The sequence below is a fragment of the Podarcis filfolensis genome, assembly GCF_964270895.1.
Source record: "Podarcis filfolensis genome assembly, chromosome: 12".
Classification (NCBI taxonomy): domain Eukaryota; kingdom Metazoa; phylum Chordata; class Lepidosauria; order Squamata; family Lacertidae; genus Podarcis; species Podarcis filfolensis.
This window is the reverse complement of record NC_139614.1, coordinates 5334560-5352406: the sequence shown is the minus strand read 5'-3', so window position 1 is coordinate 5352406 and position 17847 is coordinate 5334560. Positions and strand designations below refer to the sequence as shown.

General features: G+C 42.5%; 1 protein-coding gene across 1 annotated transcript in view; it reads right to left on the bottom strand.

The window, feature by feature from the left end:
• VPS41 (VPS41 subunit of HOPS complex) overlaps window positions 1–17847 on the bottom strand; it is a 107786-nt gene that overhangs the window by 36760 nt on the left and 53179 nt on the right. Inside the window, exons 8-11 of the mRNA XM_083577743.1 lie at window positions 10468–10587; window positions 7914–8060; window positions 6016–6082; window positions 1534–1631 (exon numbers count right to left, since the gene is read on the bottom strand). Of these exons, the coding sequence (XP_083433869.1) occupies window positions 1534–1631; window positions 6016–6082; window positions 7914–8060; window positions 10468–10587 (432 nt within the window). The remainder of the gene's footprint in view (window positions 1–1533; window positions 1632–6015; window positions 6083–7913; window positions 8061–10467; window positions 10588–17847) is intronic.

Sequence of the window (17847 nt, the reverse complement as noted above, 5' to 3'; positions counted from 1 at the left end):
TTGACTCACTCATAGAGAGGAACTACAGTATTAGCTCTCTCGGGAGAAGCTGCACAAGCACCTTTGTTCCTTTCCTTTAAAATAATAAATAATAATAATCTGGCTGTCCTGCAAGAGGGCTAGAAGCTGACCCTATTGATTTCAATAGACTTGAGCGTTACCATGAGCCAACGGCATTTCATTGCCTAGCAACAGTGTGCACCCCATTGCTCAAGGTTACTATAGCAATGGCTGTCTAATGCCAGCTTGCTATCAAAGGGATGATCAAGAGCATCTGCCCCTCTTAATGCTGTAACGTCAAGGGTTTCTCCTCTTCCTTCCCGTCCTCTCTTTCATTTTGTATTGTTAAACTAATGTGTCGTGAAGACTCTGGAGATTCACTCTTGAGAAGAGCTGGTGATCCAATATATCCTTTGTCTAGCCGGACACATATAACGGAGGCAACGGGACCAAACAGCTGCTCTCCTCACATCGCTCACAGCGACACGAGTGACCTGCAGCCAATCATCTTTACAGGCTTTATTTAAGAGCATGGGCAATGTCAAGGCGGCACTCTGCAATTTAGCTTTAATTCCTGTTCATACACGTGCCAAAAGATTAAAGATTTAAAACAAACACAGAGGAATGAACAACTTCTGGCTCGTCAGCATTCTAGCCGTTGTTTGCTATGAGATGGGCAAAACACCTCCCTCCCCCCCCCCCCAAAAAAAATATGACTTTAGCTGCTTTAAGTGTGAAGAGTTTATGGTACCACAAAAGCTAAATCTGCAGCCTAACCTGGAAAATGGACATTCTGTACAAGATCTCAAAGTAGCTGTCTTATTACAAAAGAATTTCAGAAATAGACTGGAAAGAGAAGTTGCTGAATTGCAACTTATTACCAAACTTAAAACCATGGAGAGACCTGGTCTGAATAGAGACATTGGATTTAATAATAATAATAATAATAATAAATTATTTATACCCCGCCCATCTGGCTGGGCTTCCCCAGCCACTCTGGGTGGCTTCCAACCAAATATTAAAATATTCCCACCACCCATTCCCACCACCCTTCTGAGTAATACCCATCCACACCCTCTCACTATATATAAAGATCTGGTGACTTCTGTTTCAATGTATCTGAAGAAGTGTGCATGCACAAGAAAGCTCATGCCAACAACAAACTTAGTTGGTCTCTAAGGTGCTACTGGAAGGAATGTTCTTATTTTATCTGGAAAATGAAGTAGCTGCAGCAAGTCTGTCGCCCAACTTAAATCCCTTCGGTTACTACTAGCCCATTTCCCCCCAACATGGTACCGTCATGGTATTTTGGACACATTTCTATTAGCCTTGGCCCCCGTATTTCCTGGTGGTGAGAGCTATAAGTCTGGAATTTTCTATGAACTTCCCTCAAGGGTGAGTCCCACTGGGCACATTGGGGCCAACTAACGAACAGGTGTGGAACACTGCTGTCTGAGTGCTTAAGAACCTTATGCCTGGCTCACAACTTTTTTGTGTGTCTATTTGGAAGTTTGCTTGCAGAAAAATACTTACAGTTTTCTCTGAAATCTCCTTTACATATGAAAGTATGACAAGCTGGTCACAGAGAGGTGCAATTCCGCTGATGTAAAATTCAGTGTTGAACTGGGAAACTAAGTTACAAAAAAAGGAAACTGGCTTTAATATTGACCTTAACTAAGAGTTGTATTACCATCATAAAGCACCATTCAGATACATAGTCCCTGAAGCAGGCAAATGAATTTTGTAATCCTAACAGTTACGCTAATAAATTCGCAGAGAAATAGATCAGTATTTGTCTTTTAAACATTTTACATGTTGTTTCGTTTGTTACAAATTCTATGATGGTAAAAGTTGTGCACATTTGAGTCATGACTGGGACCACACAAGTCTTTTTAAATCCTGGGTGTGCACAGTGGAATCCAATGTCTTCCCAGTAAGGGAACTACAGTTCACTGGAAAGCAAAGGAAGCATCCATTTTTTGGATTGGTCCAATGATTAATAATGAGGGACCACTGTGGAAACCTACCATGAGTTGAAGCTGAAGCAATCCACTCATACATCCCATTGTTCGGACTAATTTACATACTACTTGCATGAATACAAAGGACATGGGAGAGGTGCACTGTGGATGAAGCTCCAGGAGACAGGCTGGACTGGCATATCCACAACTGCCATTAATAACATACAGATTCTCAATTTTAAAAAACAGTTGTGTTCTTTCTAAATCCTGTATCTGTATTTCCCAACCAAAATACAGCTTTGCTATAATCAACGGAACCTATAAAATCCACTCATCTAGCACACATCTTGGCTAGGCAGATGCATTTTTGCTAGAGTTTTTATAGGAGGCATCAAGAAGAAGGCAATCAATGAATTGAAAAATGAAAAAGGAGAGATAAAAGGTGGAAATTATGACATTTTTTCCTAAATGTAGAAAGGCAAGGCAAGCAAGTTTTGCACCTAATGCCACCTTTTAACAGTGTCAAACCTGATCAGGTTTTATCTTCTTAGACATAAACCCAGCATTATCTTGTAGCACCAATCAAAAGATGCTTAACAAAGTTTAGGGAGGAAAATATTTTCCTTTTTGTCCCATGAGAACTACTGCAGCACCACGACAGAATGAGAAGGTGAGGGAACGGTACTTTCCAATACTGTGCTCTAGAGATAGCAAAACTTAAAAGGCAAGCGTTCAGGGTTTCTATCTCCCTCACCCCCTGCGGAACAAAGCAGCGAGCCAGTGTAAAATACATTTATATAACGCCAAACCAGAATATACTGTTATCACCATAAGACTTGTGCTGCATCAGACACACAATTCAAGTGCAACGGTTAACTTTAAGTGGGAATTATTAGCTACTGTCAGATGCTGTGGGATGGAGCAGGAAGGACTTAGGGCATCAGTCTCCCTCTGTCACACAGAGAGACTGTAACAAAAGCATTGCCCTGTAAAGACGGGATAGTCAGGTTTCCAACAGTCTGTCCAGACAGAGGGAAAGAGAGGCAGCTCTGCCCTGGTAGCTACCTCTGGAAGAGCCTAATTTCTTGACTTCTATACTAGAGAGTCCATGCAGATGGTGAATGCAATCACAACCCTAGTCTTATAGAGCCTATAGCCTAACAAACTACCACAGGCCCGCTACGTTGTTTGAATGCAAACATGTTTGCGTCTCCTGGCCATGGTTGGAAGACATCACAAATGTGTTCTGAGGATATTCTTCACTAGCAAACAATTTAAACGATCAAAGTATTCTGGTGCATGCTTACCCTGTGTTTGGAAACACAGTGGGCAGAAATGAAGGGGAGCAATTGGTGGAGCTGAGTAAGGTGGCTCTGCTTACCTGGCTTCCCAACACTGCAGTTGCTCCCAGCAACAGAGGGGAAAGGTGGTGGGCAAGGCCCTCACAGTGCCCCTCCTCCTATCATTAACTGGCCAAGATACCCAAGGCCAAGAGGCCAGGTGAACGGCGCAAAAGAACCCATCGGTCCTGAAAATATGTAAGATGGTCCTTACTCTAGAATAGCAAACCCCTTGAACTACAGGGCTGCTCTGCACCAAATCATTTGTCAACTTTTGTAGCCTCTCTACAAAACTAGGGAAGGGACATGGTTCTGTGGCAGAGAAGCTGCTTCTGCATGCAGAAGGTCCTGGATTCAGCCGCAGGAATCTTCCGGCAGGGCTGGGGAAAACTCCTTTTCTGAAACCCTGGAAGGCTTCTGCCAGTTGCCGTATTTTTCCCTCCATAAGATGCACTTTTTTCCTCCTAAAATTAAGGGGAAATGTCTGTGCGTCTTATGGAGCTCTGTGCATCTTATGGAGCGAATGTGCGGTTGATTGCTGGCTCCCTTTTTGGCCCCGCCCCCTTGCCCAGGCCTCCATTGTTGAATGTTCTGCAGACGGAGGCCGTTTGTTTCCCCAGCGACATGTGACTGGCTGATTAGATTATCTGTCTGGAAACTGTAGAAACGGCTCCCTTTCATTTCCTAAAGAAGCTGCAGAACTGTGAGTTGAACCCCATAAAACCAGGATTTTTTTCCCTTTACAAAGTAAGCTCAACAACTTTGAGCTGATCCTCAAAAAAACAGGGTTTTTCCCCTTTGCAAAAGAAGCTGCACAGCTTTGAGCTGATCCCCCCCAAAAACAGGGCTTTCCCCCTTTCCTCCTCTAAAAACTAGGTGTGTCTTATGGTCAGGTGCGTCTTATGGAGCGAAAAATACAGTAATCCTGAGCTAGACGGACTGTTGGACAGACTCACTATAAGGCAGCTTCCTATGTTCCTACATAAACACATTTTGCACCTTTATGTGCATCCTTGCAGAGAGGAGAAGAGAGGAGAGGAAGTGCTACAGTTGTGATACGAAACAAGGTATGAAAAAGTTGAATAAATGGGAGTGGGGAGGGGTGCGCACCAAAGACACTCCTCCCCTGGGAAGGCCAGTCATGCAAGCAAATGCCGTATATGAGCCAGTCCACAATGCACTTGATAGGCTACATTTTGTCAACAATAACAAAATCGCAACTGGTCACTGGGGGTATCTGGAATCATTGAAGAAGATTATCATATATCATGAACTGCCTCAAGTAAAAGCTTAGACGACTATGAATCAGGAGGAGATGTTCTGGTACGACACGAGAATGTTAAGCAAGATGCCCCTAAATGATATCAAAAAGGCATTGTAGTCTCTATTACAACGTGGATAAATGACAACCTTCCCCCCAGCCTCATCCAGCCCCTGTTTAAAGGAGTGATGCTCAGAGCATTCAACGGACCTGAAGTGCTGTGAACTGAAACCAGAATGGGAAATCTCAAACGGATTGTTAGAAGCTAAGTGAGATAAAGCACTGATCCTCAAATATGTAAGGAAGACTCTGTGCTGGAAGACGGAAGATAAAGAAGCTGTCTCCACAAATACTCCACCCTTACAATATGTGTCTGGGCAGATTTATGACAACATTGCTCTTCTTCGGCGCTCTCCCTGCCCTCGTTCTCTTGGCAAATCTAAAGAATATGCTTAAACGGCCTCCGTTATCCACTCATATGCTTGAGTCAACTGCAATTGTTCACTCATCAGGAAGACCACGTGTATGGAACCACTTCCTGACAGCAGTTGAAACAGTGGTGGGAATCAGATGGCCACGTGTCAGGCAGAGCAATGTCTTTCCACACATGCGGTCAGAGAAGCACAACATGGTCATCCAAAGCCAGTCTTCCAGACACTGCAGCATACAGGCCACACCAACTACATGAAGGATTACTGGGGTTTGGCTTTGTTTTTTTGCCTATTAGAGGGTTTCTACCAAGAAGATACTTGAGAACATTACTTTTTATTTAAAAAGGTAAAGGACCCCGGACAGCTAAGTCCAGTCACAAACAACTCTGGGGTTGCGGTGCTCATCTCACTTTATAGGCCGAGGGAGCCGGCGTTTGTCCACAGACAGTTTTTCCGGGTCATATGAACACAAAACACAAAGAAAACACGCCCCTGAAACCCGGAGCAGGCACCTTAGGAACAAATAAATCCCAAAAGCCAAAGACAGATATACAAAAAAGGAGGTAAGTATGACAGAGTTACATTAGCAGATTACATACTATCTTAATATTGTATTGTTTCCTGGCTGAAGTGACTGCAAAACTATTCCTATGAAAGCAAAAAATCACCACAGGTGGGTAAACACTGATGGAAGTGAAAGGAAATGAAGGGCATTGTTTAGGAAGCAAACAAAAGAAGACCAAACAGATTCCAAAGTGTCATATTCCTTTTGTCCTCAGGCTATTTTTTTTTTGGGGGGGGGGTTAATTTTTTTCAATGAAGCGATTTGCCATACTTTGCAATACCACAGCCCTAAATCTACCCCTACAAAGTATTCCCAAGTGAAATGTTGCATGCACAGAATTATGCTTCTGCAAATGAGGCTCGCATTTAAAACAAAACAAAAAAGATGACATTATTTTTAAGCAGCTATTTGCAAAATGCTTTTCTACAAATTAATGGCAAACATGTCATACGCATACCTATTTCCACGTAACGACTCGGCAGATCTCGCATTTCACTGGCATGTCGCTCTTTCACTGAGCATATCTGTAAAATAAAATCATTATGTTAGTTAATTGTGATTAGTTACCTTAGAAAATAGAGAGACTCCATTTATAATAATGAATAATAATAATAATAATAATAATAATAATAATAATAATAATTTTATTTATATTTATATTCCACCCTCCGAGGCTAGGCTCAGAGCAGCTAACATAATAAAAACAAGACAATATGTATAAAAACAGACATCAATTAATTACAATAAATCTTAAAATTAATTCAGACAATTACGTAATTCAGACTATATATAGTGTATATATAGACGCGGGTGGCACTGTGGGTTAAATCACAGAGCCTAGGACTTGCTGAACAGAAGGTCGACAGTTCGAATCCCCGCGACGGGGTGAGCTCCCGTTGCTCGGTCCCTACTCCTGCCCACCTAGCAGTTTGAAAGCACGTCAAAGTGCAAGTAGATAAATAGGTACCGCTCCGGCGGGAAGGTAAACGGCGTTTCCGTGCGCTGCTCTGGTTCGCCAGAAGCGGCTTAGTCATGCTGGCCACATGACCCGGAAGCTGTACGCCAGCTCCCTCGGCCAATAAAGCAAGATGAGCGCCGCAACCCCAGAGTCGGCCACGACTGGACCTAACCGTCAGGGGTCCCTTTACCTTTACTATATATAGGCAAAGCCTCCCAAGAACTTGCAACCATGATGATTACAAGATAGCATTTAAATAAACAGATGCAGGAAAGAGCTACAAATAAAGCAAGAAAACATCTCAGGAGAGAATGGAATTCTAGAAAAGTCTGAGCTTCTTCGAACTGCTAACATAGCAGTAATTTTACTAGTGCTTTCACATATTCCAGATGAACAGCTACATTAAGTTGCTGTAATCACTCTGATTGCTACCAACCAACTTCTCCCCTTCATCAGATGCATCTGAGAAGATTCTGGTCTAGGAAGATTCTGGTCTAGGAAATCTGATGCCATCAAAAATTTGGTAGCCTTTAAGAGGCCACAAGACTTGGTTATTTTTCTGACTACAGATTAATTACCCCCCCCCAAAAAAAAAACTTTCCATGCTGCTAATTGCACATTAACATTATGAATAACAAAATGTCAACCCATTTATATCACTAAACTCTTTATTAACTTGAAAAATGTCTACTTTTACAAATGAGTTATAAAAACACTTCCAGAACTTTACAATGTGTAAGGTTATTATTTTTTAAGCTTTAATTTTTATGCTTCTTAAAGTGCACGAGTCTAATTAAGTCCCAATGACTTAAATTAGACTTACTTCAACCTACGTGTGTTTAGGATAGCAGTCCTAGAAAGTTAATTATATTCTTTTGGCTTTCCATTCTGTCTTATGGATAAGAAATTAACAGCTGACACTGCTTTACAGAAAGCTTCTTTTGGAGGGCAACAGCTGAATTTTGACTGCTGTTTTATGATGTCTCTGATAAATCATGCATTCAGCACCCCAGCTTCAGGTTTCACTCCCCACTAATGACAAACTGTTGCCCAAATGCCCATGTACTTCCTGCCTGGACTAAGCAGAGCGAATGAATTTCAGGACTCTCTTTTAACAGCTCTCTGAATGCATCTCTTGAAGACAAAGAAGGGAGGATCAGCCCACAGCCTTGCCTACTGCACACGCTCAGAGAAATCCGTCTGACCACTGGGCATTTGTCATTATTCCTTCTTATGAAGGTCAGCCCAATGACATTTCTATGGCAGCAGGAGTTCGCCACACAGTAGTCAAATCAAATTCTCTTCTCCCCCACCCCTATCGCCTTCGCTTTTCAGAAATAATCCTCTGTTTGTCTGTGATAGCAGCAAGCATTTATTACAAAGACAGGTAATTGTACCTTTACTGAATTTCCCCAGCCAATAATCAGTGTTAAATTATCTTTCCAGCAAAGGCTGCAGGGATACATATCAGGACGGAGGTTTATATCGTCTCGGGGCACGTTGGTGATTCTTTGCTTAGCAATCACGTCGAGTATCTTCACGCCCTGGAAGTTTAACACACAGCAAGAGAATTCAGTGTGGCACCACATACGCAAACCATGGTCCAGAAATATCATATTACAGGTTATGCTAAGGTGGCAGCACAGGCCTACTGGCAGGCGCAGAAAAGGATCCTGGCAACTGTGTACAAAGAGCTAGAGCCAGATGAAGGAAACTGCCCACACTGGTCTGTCTCTGCCACAGCAAACTATCATTTTGCTTGAAAGGACATGAATAAGCAAGGCAGGCAGGCAGTGACAACTTAAATCTCTGCAGGCGCAGTGTGCTATCAGGACTTGCATATGCACAGAAACATCTTCATCCAAGAGCCAAATGTGCTATAAATTTAGAGGATTATTTATCCGCCACCCCTTCAATTTTTATTTATTTTTATTTTACAAATTATGACAAATTAGTTGTTTGCATGTCGTACACGTGCCTGTTGCAGAAGGCACCTTTCCCCTCGACTATCTCTGGCTATGCTATGGAAATACAGTGGTGAAATCTTATTCTGGTTCTTACCACCGTCTCTGCCAGTGGCACCTTCTCTTCAAAATGACACAACTAAAGCCTATATTCTTCAAGGATCTACTGGGTTTAGATGTGACAGCTGAACAGCAGCCTCCCTCGAGACGAACGCAGAATACCACATCACACAGAAGCCACAAGGCCCAACATATCTATATATTTATGAAGTAGCACTTTAATCTGATACTAAGCCCATTTACTCAAGAACGGCCTGTGATTTAATAAAACAAATGTGGTTGACAACAACCTGATTTGCGTATTTGTCTTTTAAATTTCTAGGCTTTTGTGTACTACATTCCAGTCTTGCTTAAAAAAGGAAGAGGTGCAATCTTCCACCTAGAGGACAGAGCTAAGGGGGAACCATGCTTGGAAGTGGCGCATTTCTTTAAGAAATTTGGGGGGGAGAGTTGTTTTGCAGAAGCAGCTTCTTGCGTTCTGAGTCTGGTCCTCCTCTCTCACTCACAGGCCTCTTGGCACTCAGTGGAAGCTAAGGGATCCCTGCAGGGAAATGGACCCAGCTAAAATTATAGAATGCCAGTTACGGAAGAAGTCTAAAATGTGAATTCAGCCTGATCTTTTATTTCCCTTCTCTTCCCTCCCCCTCCCCCTTTATGAAGATCACCCGCTCTGAGACCCCACAGCTAATTCTCCCCTGGCCCCCTCGCCGGCCCAAGGAGGACTAATTCAGCCAGCTAGCCCTGGCGATTATCTAATTGATTTTTGAATTTTATTGTTATTCATGTTTTTATACCGTATTTTATGCTGCTTTTATAATTAAGTGTCTTAAAGTGTTTTAAATTTGTTGTTAGCTGCTCTAAGCCCAGTTTTTGAACCGGGAAATAATAATAATAATAATAATAATAATAATAATAATAATAATAATAATATTAAAGCACTAAACTGCTATGAGTACAAATGTGTAGAAAATGCAATATAGTAGTAGTTGTAGCTGTAGCTGTAGCAATCTTCAGGCATACAATCAACATGAGTGAGAAGGACGTGTTGGCAACATCAGTGGCATGGAGGTATATTCATCTCACAGCTTCACCCCAAACCTTCCCATCTCCTCTGGCTCCACCCCCAAATGTTGAGCATTGAGGCAGAAGGTGTTGTTGGGCACTGGGTATTGTTTAGGGTTTTTTTTTGTTGCTGCTGTTGCTGCTGTTGGTATTCAATTTCTGTGTCTTTACTTTTAGGTATTATAATGATTTGTGTGGTAATTGTCCCGTTATGGCTGTGTGCTTTTTGAGGCGTTGCATTTATTGTTTAGGACTACTTTTGTTAGGTTTGTAATTGTGGGGGGGGATTCTGAGTGTGTTCAGTTGGGCTCCCAAAGAACCCCCTTGCCAAAGGGGGAACGCCATGAGCAGACATGGCAGGGATGGAGATATTGGGGAAGTGTTGGTGTGAACACCCCTGCTTTCCCTCTATGTCCCCACATGTATTCTTTGAATGCCTGAACAGGGCTTCAATCAGGGCTCATTCTGCTGTTCTTTGTGATTTAATCTCTTGAATGTCCTCTGTCAATATCATTATTTACATACGGATTAAAGATTATGACCAAAGCTATTCTTGTGGGCTCAGGGTAGATAATGGAGGGGAACAATTTGAAGTAGGCGCTTCCCTTGTGACCTTTGTGTCTTGCTACATTTTAGGTTGCTATTTTCTGACTCCTGTTTTTAATGTAATTAAACATATGGTTATCTTAATGCATGAAATGTTAACTTGTGGCCACTTGGGCATTGGAAAAGAGATGGGAATATAAGAGAGATTTTGAAACACTGTACATCAAGAAAAATTAAACATATCAAGAGATCCAGTGCAATGGCTATTTAGAAATTTATCCATTCACATACTGGAAACAGCTAACTCTGAAATACCTACCATATTATTGGCCCAAGCAATCAGGTTTCCTCTCCATTTAACATTTCTGATATTTCCCTCTCCTTCATGTAAAACGGAAGGTTTCCATCTGTTCATCCATGACTTTTCATATAAAAACAACTAGGAAAAAAGAATCACAAGAATTTACAGCACTTTTGACAAAAGACAGGTACAAAAAGAATCTTTTTTTACTTTTGTCATTTTACTCATTCGTTCATACGAGATTTAATACAAAATGGACACAGCAAAAAAAAAAAGCTTCTAATTTACAACCAAGTTAGTTCCTACTCAAAAATTGGTAAGAAGAACAAACAAAACGTTTTCCAGTGTACAGTAAGTGGTAGCATAACAGATTTAAAAACACAGGCGTGCTTCTCATATAATGTGGAGCCCTCCTTTAGTGTTTTGTACCCAATCTTCCTTCACTATGGCTACGAGGAGATTGGAACCATTCACTTCAATTTTCAAGCAGCTATGGTTTCCCGTTACAATGAACTAGAAACTGTGGTTAGTACAAACCATCCAGGTTTATTAATCACGATTTGAAGTTGACTTGTTTCAAAAACCAGTGTTAACACTTAGCAGAAACCACAGCTGGTTGAATGGAAGCTTCCATTAACTACCTTGCAAGCAAGAAGGAAAGGGGGAAAGAGGCACACAACGCTTCAGCCTCAACCAAATGGTCAGGGATGGGTGGCAGTTAGGTCCAGAAACATAAGGAGGGCCACAGCTTAGCCCCTCCTGACTTACAGGTACATCAGGAGCAGCTTGCTGTTGGGTATCGGCAACCATCTGCAAAAGGCAGTGGGAATTCACCAAAAATCAGGTGTCTCACCGTGCGTGAGCAGATGTGCTTTCTGCTGGTCTAAAGCCCCCATTGGATACAACCCAAAGAGTCCTGGTTATTCTCACCTCTTCACAGAGTAGACAACAAATGCACCCTCTCTCCTCAACTAATTATAAGCCTCACATATAATGCTTGTGTTCCTCTACTGATACCTGATTGTGCAGGTTCCCAGCTCACATGGTCTTCTTTCCCTTTCCTTTTTATGGGAGAGAAATGTGCAAACTGGGTGCCCTAGCAATTGGTTATTTATATCAAGTCCCTGTTTCATACAAAAGGCTTTTCTCTACAGCAGCGGTTTACAAGCAGTGGAGCACCAGGTCCTTGGCTGGGGTCTGCTGAGCTTTGAAAGTCACGCTCCTCGTCTGGCAATGCACACTTACTGTCACAAACTGGTTGGAAACAGAGGAATGGTGGGAGGAAAGAGCTGGGGAAACCACAAGAGAAGAAGACTCAGAGCCTGGACAGTGGTGGTGGGACAAAGATGAGTAGTCAGAGGGAGAAGACAAAAAACGCTATTAACAGAGCCAAAAACTACAAGAGTCTTTAAAGAAGCTCTGTAACAACACAAGAAATATTGTAAAAAGGCAAAATAGAAGTGGGGGGTAGGCATAAAGGCAATAGCAAAATTTGGAAATGTGTAATTAAAGAAGTTATAATTTGGATGATTGGCAGAGAGGCCGAAGGAAGTCAAAAAATGGAAAATTTAATAGAAGTTGTAATGTGGTGTGAATGTATTTTTTTCTTTTTTTGATGGAAAATCAATAAAATATAATTATAAAAAAAACTACAAGAGTCAGCTTGTAGGAGTTTGCAAAAAAGGGTGGGGGGTTAAAAAAGGGGTCCTCATACTCGTAAAGGATGGTGATCACTGCTCTATAAAAAAACAGCCTTCTTTTTTATCCTCAAAACTTAAAAAAGTGGTTGTCAGACTGCAAGAAAGGAAACAGTAGGGAAAAGCAAGATTCCTGGAATATCTATTACACCTGGTTTGTGTAACCCCCTTCCGCTGGACATTGGCCCTTTTGCGGGGGGAGACATAAAGAAATTTTATATAAAACAGCTAATACTCAACTGCTTAAAAGGGCTTTTTGGCCAATATGAATACATCGTGCCTATTATATATACAGCCACAAGATGGTACCAAAGGACAGATATTTCAGCTGAAACAGTTCAGAAACAAACTTCAGAATTGGTCACTGCAAATAAAACTGAGGGAACTTGGTGGAAACGGCAACAACCACCTGCCACGGAAAACAGAAGCTCGCATTCCAAATTACACCACAGTTTTAGGACACCAGTAATTAAAACTAGCTGAATCCCATTGACTTCAGCAGAGCTAAATTCACTCCACTGAAACTAACACAGCAAACGTACAGTGGTGGTGGAGAAATTCTGTGGCAGATAGACCTCAGCTTCCTAAGCCCTTCTGCTTTGCTCCAGTGAGGGCAGGAGACGTCTTTTCCTTACTTCCTTTTTTGTTGCCAATTATATATTTTACTTTCCCTTCTCATTCCTCTGGGACTAGGGTATCTAAGGGGTCCTTCTGGGGAGCAATGACAGAGGAATGAGGGGGCCAAGGATCCTATCCCGATACAACCCAAAACACACTTTCCTCCGCCTACAGCAAACTACTGGTGGCCTCATGGCTAAACCCATGAAGTTTATCACAGGCACCCATGGGTGGGGAGGAGAACTCCAGCAGTGCAAGCACTAACCCACCGGCAACAACCAATGACCCCACAGCTGGCCTCTGATAATAGGATTTCAGCTTAAATCAATGCATTTGATTAAATGGATTGTGGACTGGATAGAGCAGTGAATTAGGAAAGCAAATCATTTATGCACCAGCAGAACTGATGATTTCTTTCGTGTGATGTGGTATTTCCATAGTAGCGGAAGCCAAGGTATACAATGTTTCCATTTTTCTTTGTAATATCGCAAATCCTTCTAATGGGGATGTCTAATATCAATGAGTGTGTGTGTGTTTAAATATTATCTATAAGCAGTCTTGAATTTGCTTGAGAGACTGTGTGTAGTCTTAGATCAGTCACTGATAATCCATATGCTGAGAAATTATTAATTATCTCTTGTGATTGGGAAGAGCAACCCTAGCTGGTTGCAGATTTGCCTGGCCTGAATGAAAGGCAGTCTTTTTTGCTGTGCCATCAACATGTTGATGCAGCAGAAGGACCCAAAACTGCCCCCCTCCCTTGGAGCTGGCCCTACTTAGAATTCAACAGGTCAGATCCATAGCTAACCCAGTTCCAACCCCCATGTCCCACTTTGGGACTGGCTACCCTGGGGTTAGGGATGCAGGTGGCGCTGTGGGTTAAACCACAGAGCCCAGGACTTGCCGATCAGAAGGTCAGCGGTTCGAATCCCTGCGATGGGGTGAGCTCCCTTTGCTCGGTCCCAGCTCCTGCCAACCTAGCACATCAGAGTGCAAGTAGATAAATAGGTACCGCTCCGACGGGAAAGTAAACGGCGTTTCCGTGCGCTGCTCTGGTTCTCCAGAAGCAGCTTAGTCATGCTGGCCAGAAGCTGTCTGTGGACAAACAGTGGCTCCCTCGGCCAGTAAAGCAAGATGAGCACCGCAACCCCAGAGTCGGCCACGACTGGACCTAATGGTCAGGGGTCCTTTACCTTTACCCTGGGGGTAGCACTGCCTCCATCAAACTTTCTACAGCTGTATCCGGGGTCTTCTCTAGTGCAGTAGCATGGAAATAGAATGAAGATTTTTTGTTTTCTTAAAAAAGAGGTCTTTATCTCAATACGTTTAACCTTTCTAAGAGAGTCAAGGACTAGTATTATGAAGAATTTATTAAACCTTTCAGCAACACTATGCCCAATTTCAATTTTATTTTAAAATGGAATGGAATAAGCAAAGTGCTATTTAAGTCAACCTGCAAAGACTTGTAGTCGGCACTATACACTTACGCTTTTCACTTCCATCTAATGAAGCCAATAAGCAATGGGGAGGAAAAAGTGGACTTGTTTCGGAGTTTTAGATTCACCTATATTATAACGTATTTTGAGTGTTTTATTTTGTATCTTTATGTTCTGAGCTGCCATGAGATATCTGGATGAAAGTCGGTACACAAATTTAGTAAATAAAAATAAATAGGTATATTAATCCTTCCTGGGATGTCTGGTCAACTCACTCATCAGAGACACTTATTTACTTCTGGTAAAATTACTAGAGCACCACATATTTATTGTGGAATAAATAGAGGATTTTAATCATTTTAACTTCTCAATAATTTTAACACATTCTGATGGGCAGATCTGAAAGTTACATTTCACTCTATAAACCATAACCTATACAAATTCAAATGCCTTATGAAATTCAAAACAAATTCCAGACATGGACCCAGTTTCAGAATATCAAATGCCCCTATTTTGCATAACATAATAATGACAAACATCTAAAATAAAATACTAAATGAAAATAGATCCAATGTTTGTACTTGAGTTACTTCAAACTAATTTAAATTCAAAGTTCTGCCAAAGGGGCAAGTAGTCATCCAAAACCACAAATATTAATATTTGTAAAGTTCTGTTTGTTTATACTTTCTTCATTATTAAAGCACACATGTCAACAGGAACAGTTTTCCTTACTCAGTAGTAGTATTAACACAGTTTGATTCTCTTCGAAGACAGTGAAAATTAAAACACTGACTTGCATTGTAAGAGCTTGTATACAATTTACTTAGACATTTGTTTTAATTAGGAAATTAGTTTTATCTCAGGGCAGCTGCCATCAGCATGCACATCAGGCAACAATTTCAGAAATTCATAAAACTGAAGAATTGGAAGGGACAAAACAAACTGTTACCCCTAACAAACTGAAATTAAGCTACCAAATTGAGGTTGGCTGGTGGGTTCTTGGAAGAATAGATGTCAGTGACCTCTCCATTTAGCAACTAACATGCATATGTAGTTGTTAAGAGTGTATGCTCCTGATGCATCATATGCCCATGGGTTCTTCAACCAACAATGCACTGGCAGGGGAAAGTAGCTTCACAGCAGAATCTGCCCCCTTCTGTGCCAGAATGTCTGGATCTCAGGTCAACTTGTGACCCTCTAGATGCTGCTCTTCATCGGCCCCAGCTGGCACAACCAATGGACAGAGATGGTGTGACTTGGGAGTCTGGCAACAGGCCAAGGATTGCCCACCACTGACGCAACAGCATCAGTGCATCACGGATACCTGAAGCCTATGGGTTGCATGCTGTAAATCAAGAATTTCGGGGCGGGAGGGGAGACTCTACAAAGCAACTGGTCACACAGCAACTACTGAAGATGCCAGATGCAGCTCCATGGCGTTCCACAACTTAATGGCTGCCACAGAGAATGCCTTTTCCCAGGCCACCTTCTCAAGCGTCTTAGCATGATGGAAGAAGTAAGAGGACCCACCCCCCTCTGCCAATCTTAACACCTAATGGGGTTTGTAGGGAAGGAGATGGTCTTTCAGCTATTTGGAGCCTGAGTCATTCTGGGCTTTAAACACTTTAACACGAGCACCTGGAATTGGGCCTGGAATTAATCCAGCAGCCAGCGCAGCTGTTCTAAAACAGGGGTTAGAAGAAGAAGAAGAAGAAGAAGAAGAAGAAGAAGAAGAAGAAGAAGAAGAAGAGAAGAAGAAGAAGAGTTTGGATTTGATATCCCGCTTTATCACTACTCTAAGGAGTCTCAAAGCGGCTAACATTCTCCTTTCCCTTCCTCCCCCACAACAAACACTCTGTGAGGTGAGTGGGGCTGAGAGACTTCAAAGAAGTGTGACTGGCCCAAGGTCACCCAGCAGCTGCAGGTGGAGGAGCGGAGACACGAACCCAGTTCCCCAGAATGCAAGACTACCGCTCTTAATCACTACACCACACTGGCTCTAAACAGATCTAAACAGAATGCCAGCCAGTAATCTGGCTGCTGCATTTTGGACCACTTGAAGTTTCTAAGTCATCTTTAAGGGCGCATTGCAATACTACAGTCTGGAAGCATGGTGTACAGTGGCCAAGTCATTTCTGTCCAAAAGGGGTTGTAGCTGGTGAATCAGCTGTGGCTGGAAAAAGCACTCATCTCCACAGACGTCACCTGAGCCTCCAATGGCAGCACTGAATCCAGGAGAATCACCAAACTGTTCCTTCCAGGGGAGGGCAAGACCATACAGAACAGGCTGTCTCTCCACCTCCTGGACATGAGAACTTGGGACTCTGTCTCTCTAGGATTGAGCTTCTGTTTATTGGCCCACTTCCAGTTCATAACCACCTCCAAGCACTGCTCTGACACCTCAGCTACCACTCTTGATTCAGACGGAACAGAGAGACAGAGCTGGGTATCATTTTCATTACAGAGCCTTTGGTGAACGCTGAGGACCCTGGAATTTTGCACCTGAAATGTATATTTTTAGGGGAGGGAGCAACCCTTATTTCTGTGGTTGTGAACTATTTTAAACTCTTTTTAACATTTTGTTCTAATTGTTGTAACCCAGCCTGAGACCTTAGGGTGAAGGGTGGGTAATTAACAGCAAGAGCAAGAAGTAGAAGTTGGTTAATTTATTTAGCTAATCTTCAACTCGCCAACAGTATCGAATTGTCATTACCACCATACCGAGAGCAATTTAAACTCAATGAGAGCTAAGTACGGAGGGAGGAAAAGCTGTTTTCAAGAAAGGGTTGCTTCCCCCTCTTCTTGGCTGGAGAAAGTATTTTAGGGCTTTATTTCCCATAAATCCACATCCCAGCAGTCAGCATTCTCAGTACTTATATTTCAATAGCTGCTGTTGCAAAATCACTTCCTCGGCAATACGCTTCATTCGCCTATCTGTTTTCTGCTGGTAAATCTCTCTAATGCTTTGTTACAATACAGCTGCACTTAAGCTGCGCGTTCTGTCCGCTGCCGTATGTATAGCAGATCATTACATAGCCAGAATAATGTGAAACAAGTAAATCCGGACAGCAGCACAGCCAATGCTATGTTTTATCACCCTTTTCATCGCTCGCACCGGGAAGTGTGGACACTTTCCTCCTACTGTTATCCTTGGAGCATCTTAATTTGGGGCTTCATAAAGCTATGGTTTACCAACAGTGGGCAGGATTAAGTGGAATTCCCAGAAGAGGTTTAGGGGGCCACTGGGGCATCCGTGGGGAGGAGAGGGAGCGAGTTGCGTTGCACGAGAGGACTTAGAATCATAAAACCACAGACTTGTAGAGTTGTAGTCCAACCTCCTGAAATGCATGAATCCAGCCCACAGCCATCCCTGGGTGGGCTCCAACCAGCATCCTTCTGGTTAACAGCCAGATGCACTGACCCACTGTGCCACAGAGTCTTGCACAGCCTACAGGGATCATGTATGAATTCTGTCATTTGTATTGATGTAAACGTCTTTTAGGGACGTGGGTGGCACTGTGGGTTAAACCACAGTGCCTAGGGCTTGCCGATCAGAAGGTCGGTGGTTTGAATCCTCGCAAAGGAGTGAGCTCCTGTCACTCGGTCCCTGCTCCTGCCAACCTAGCAGTTCGAAAGCACGTCAAAGT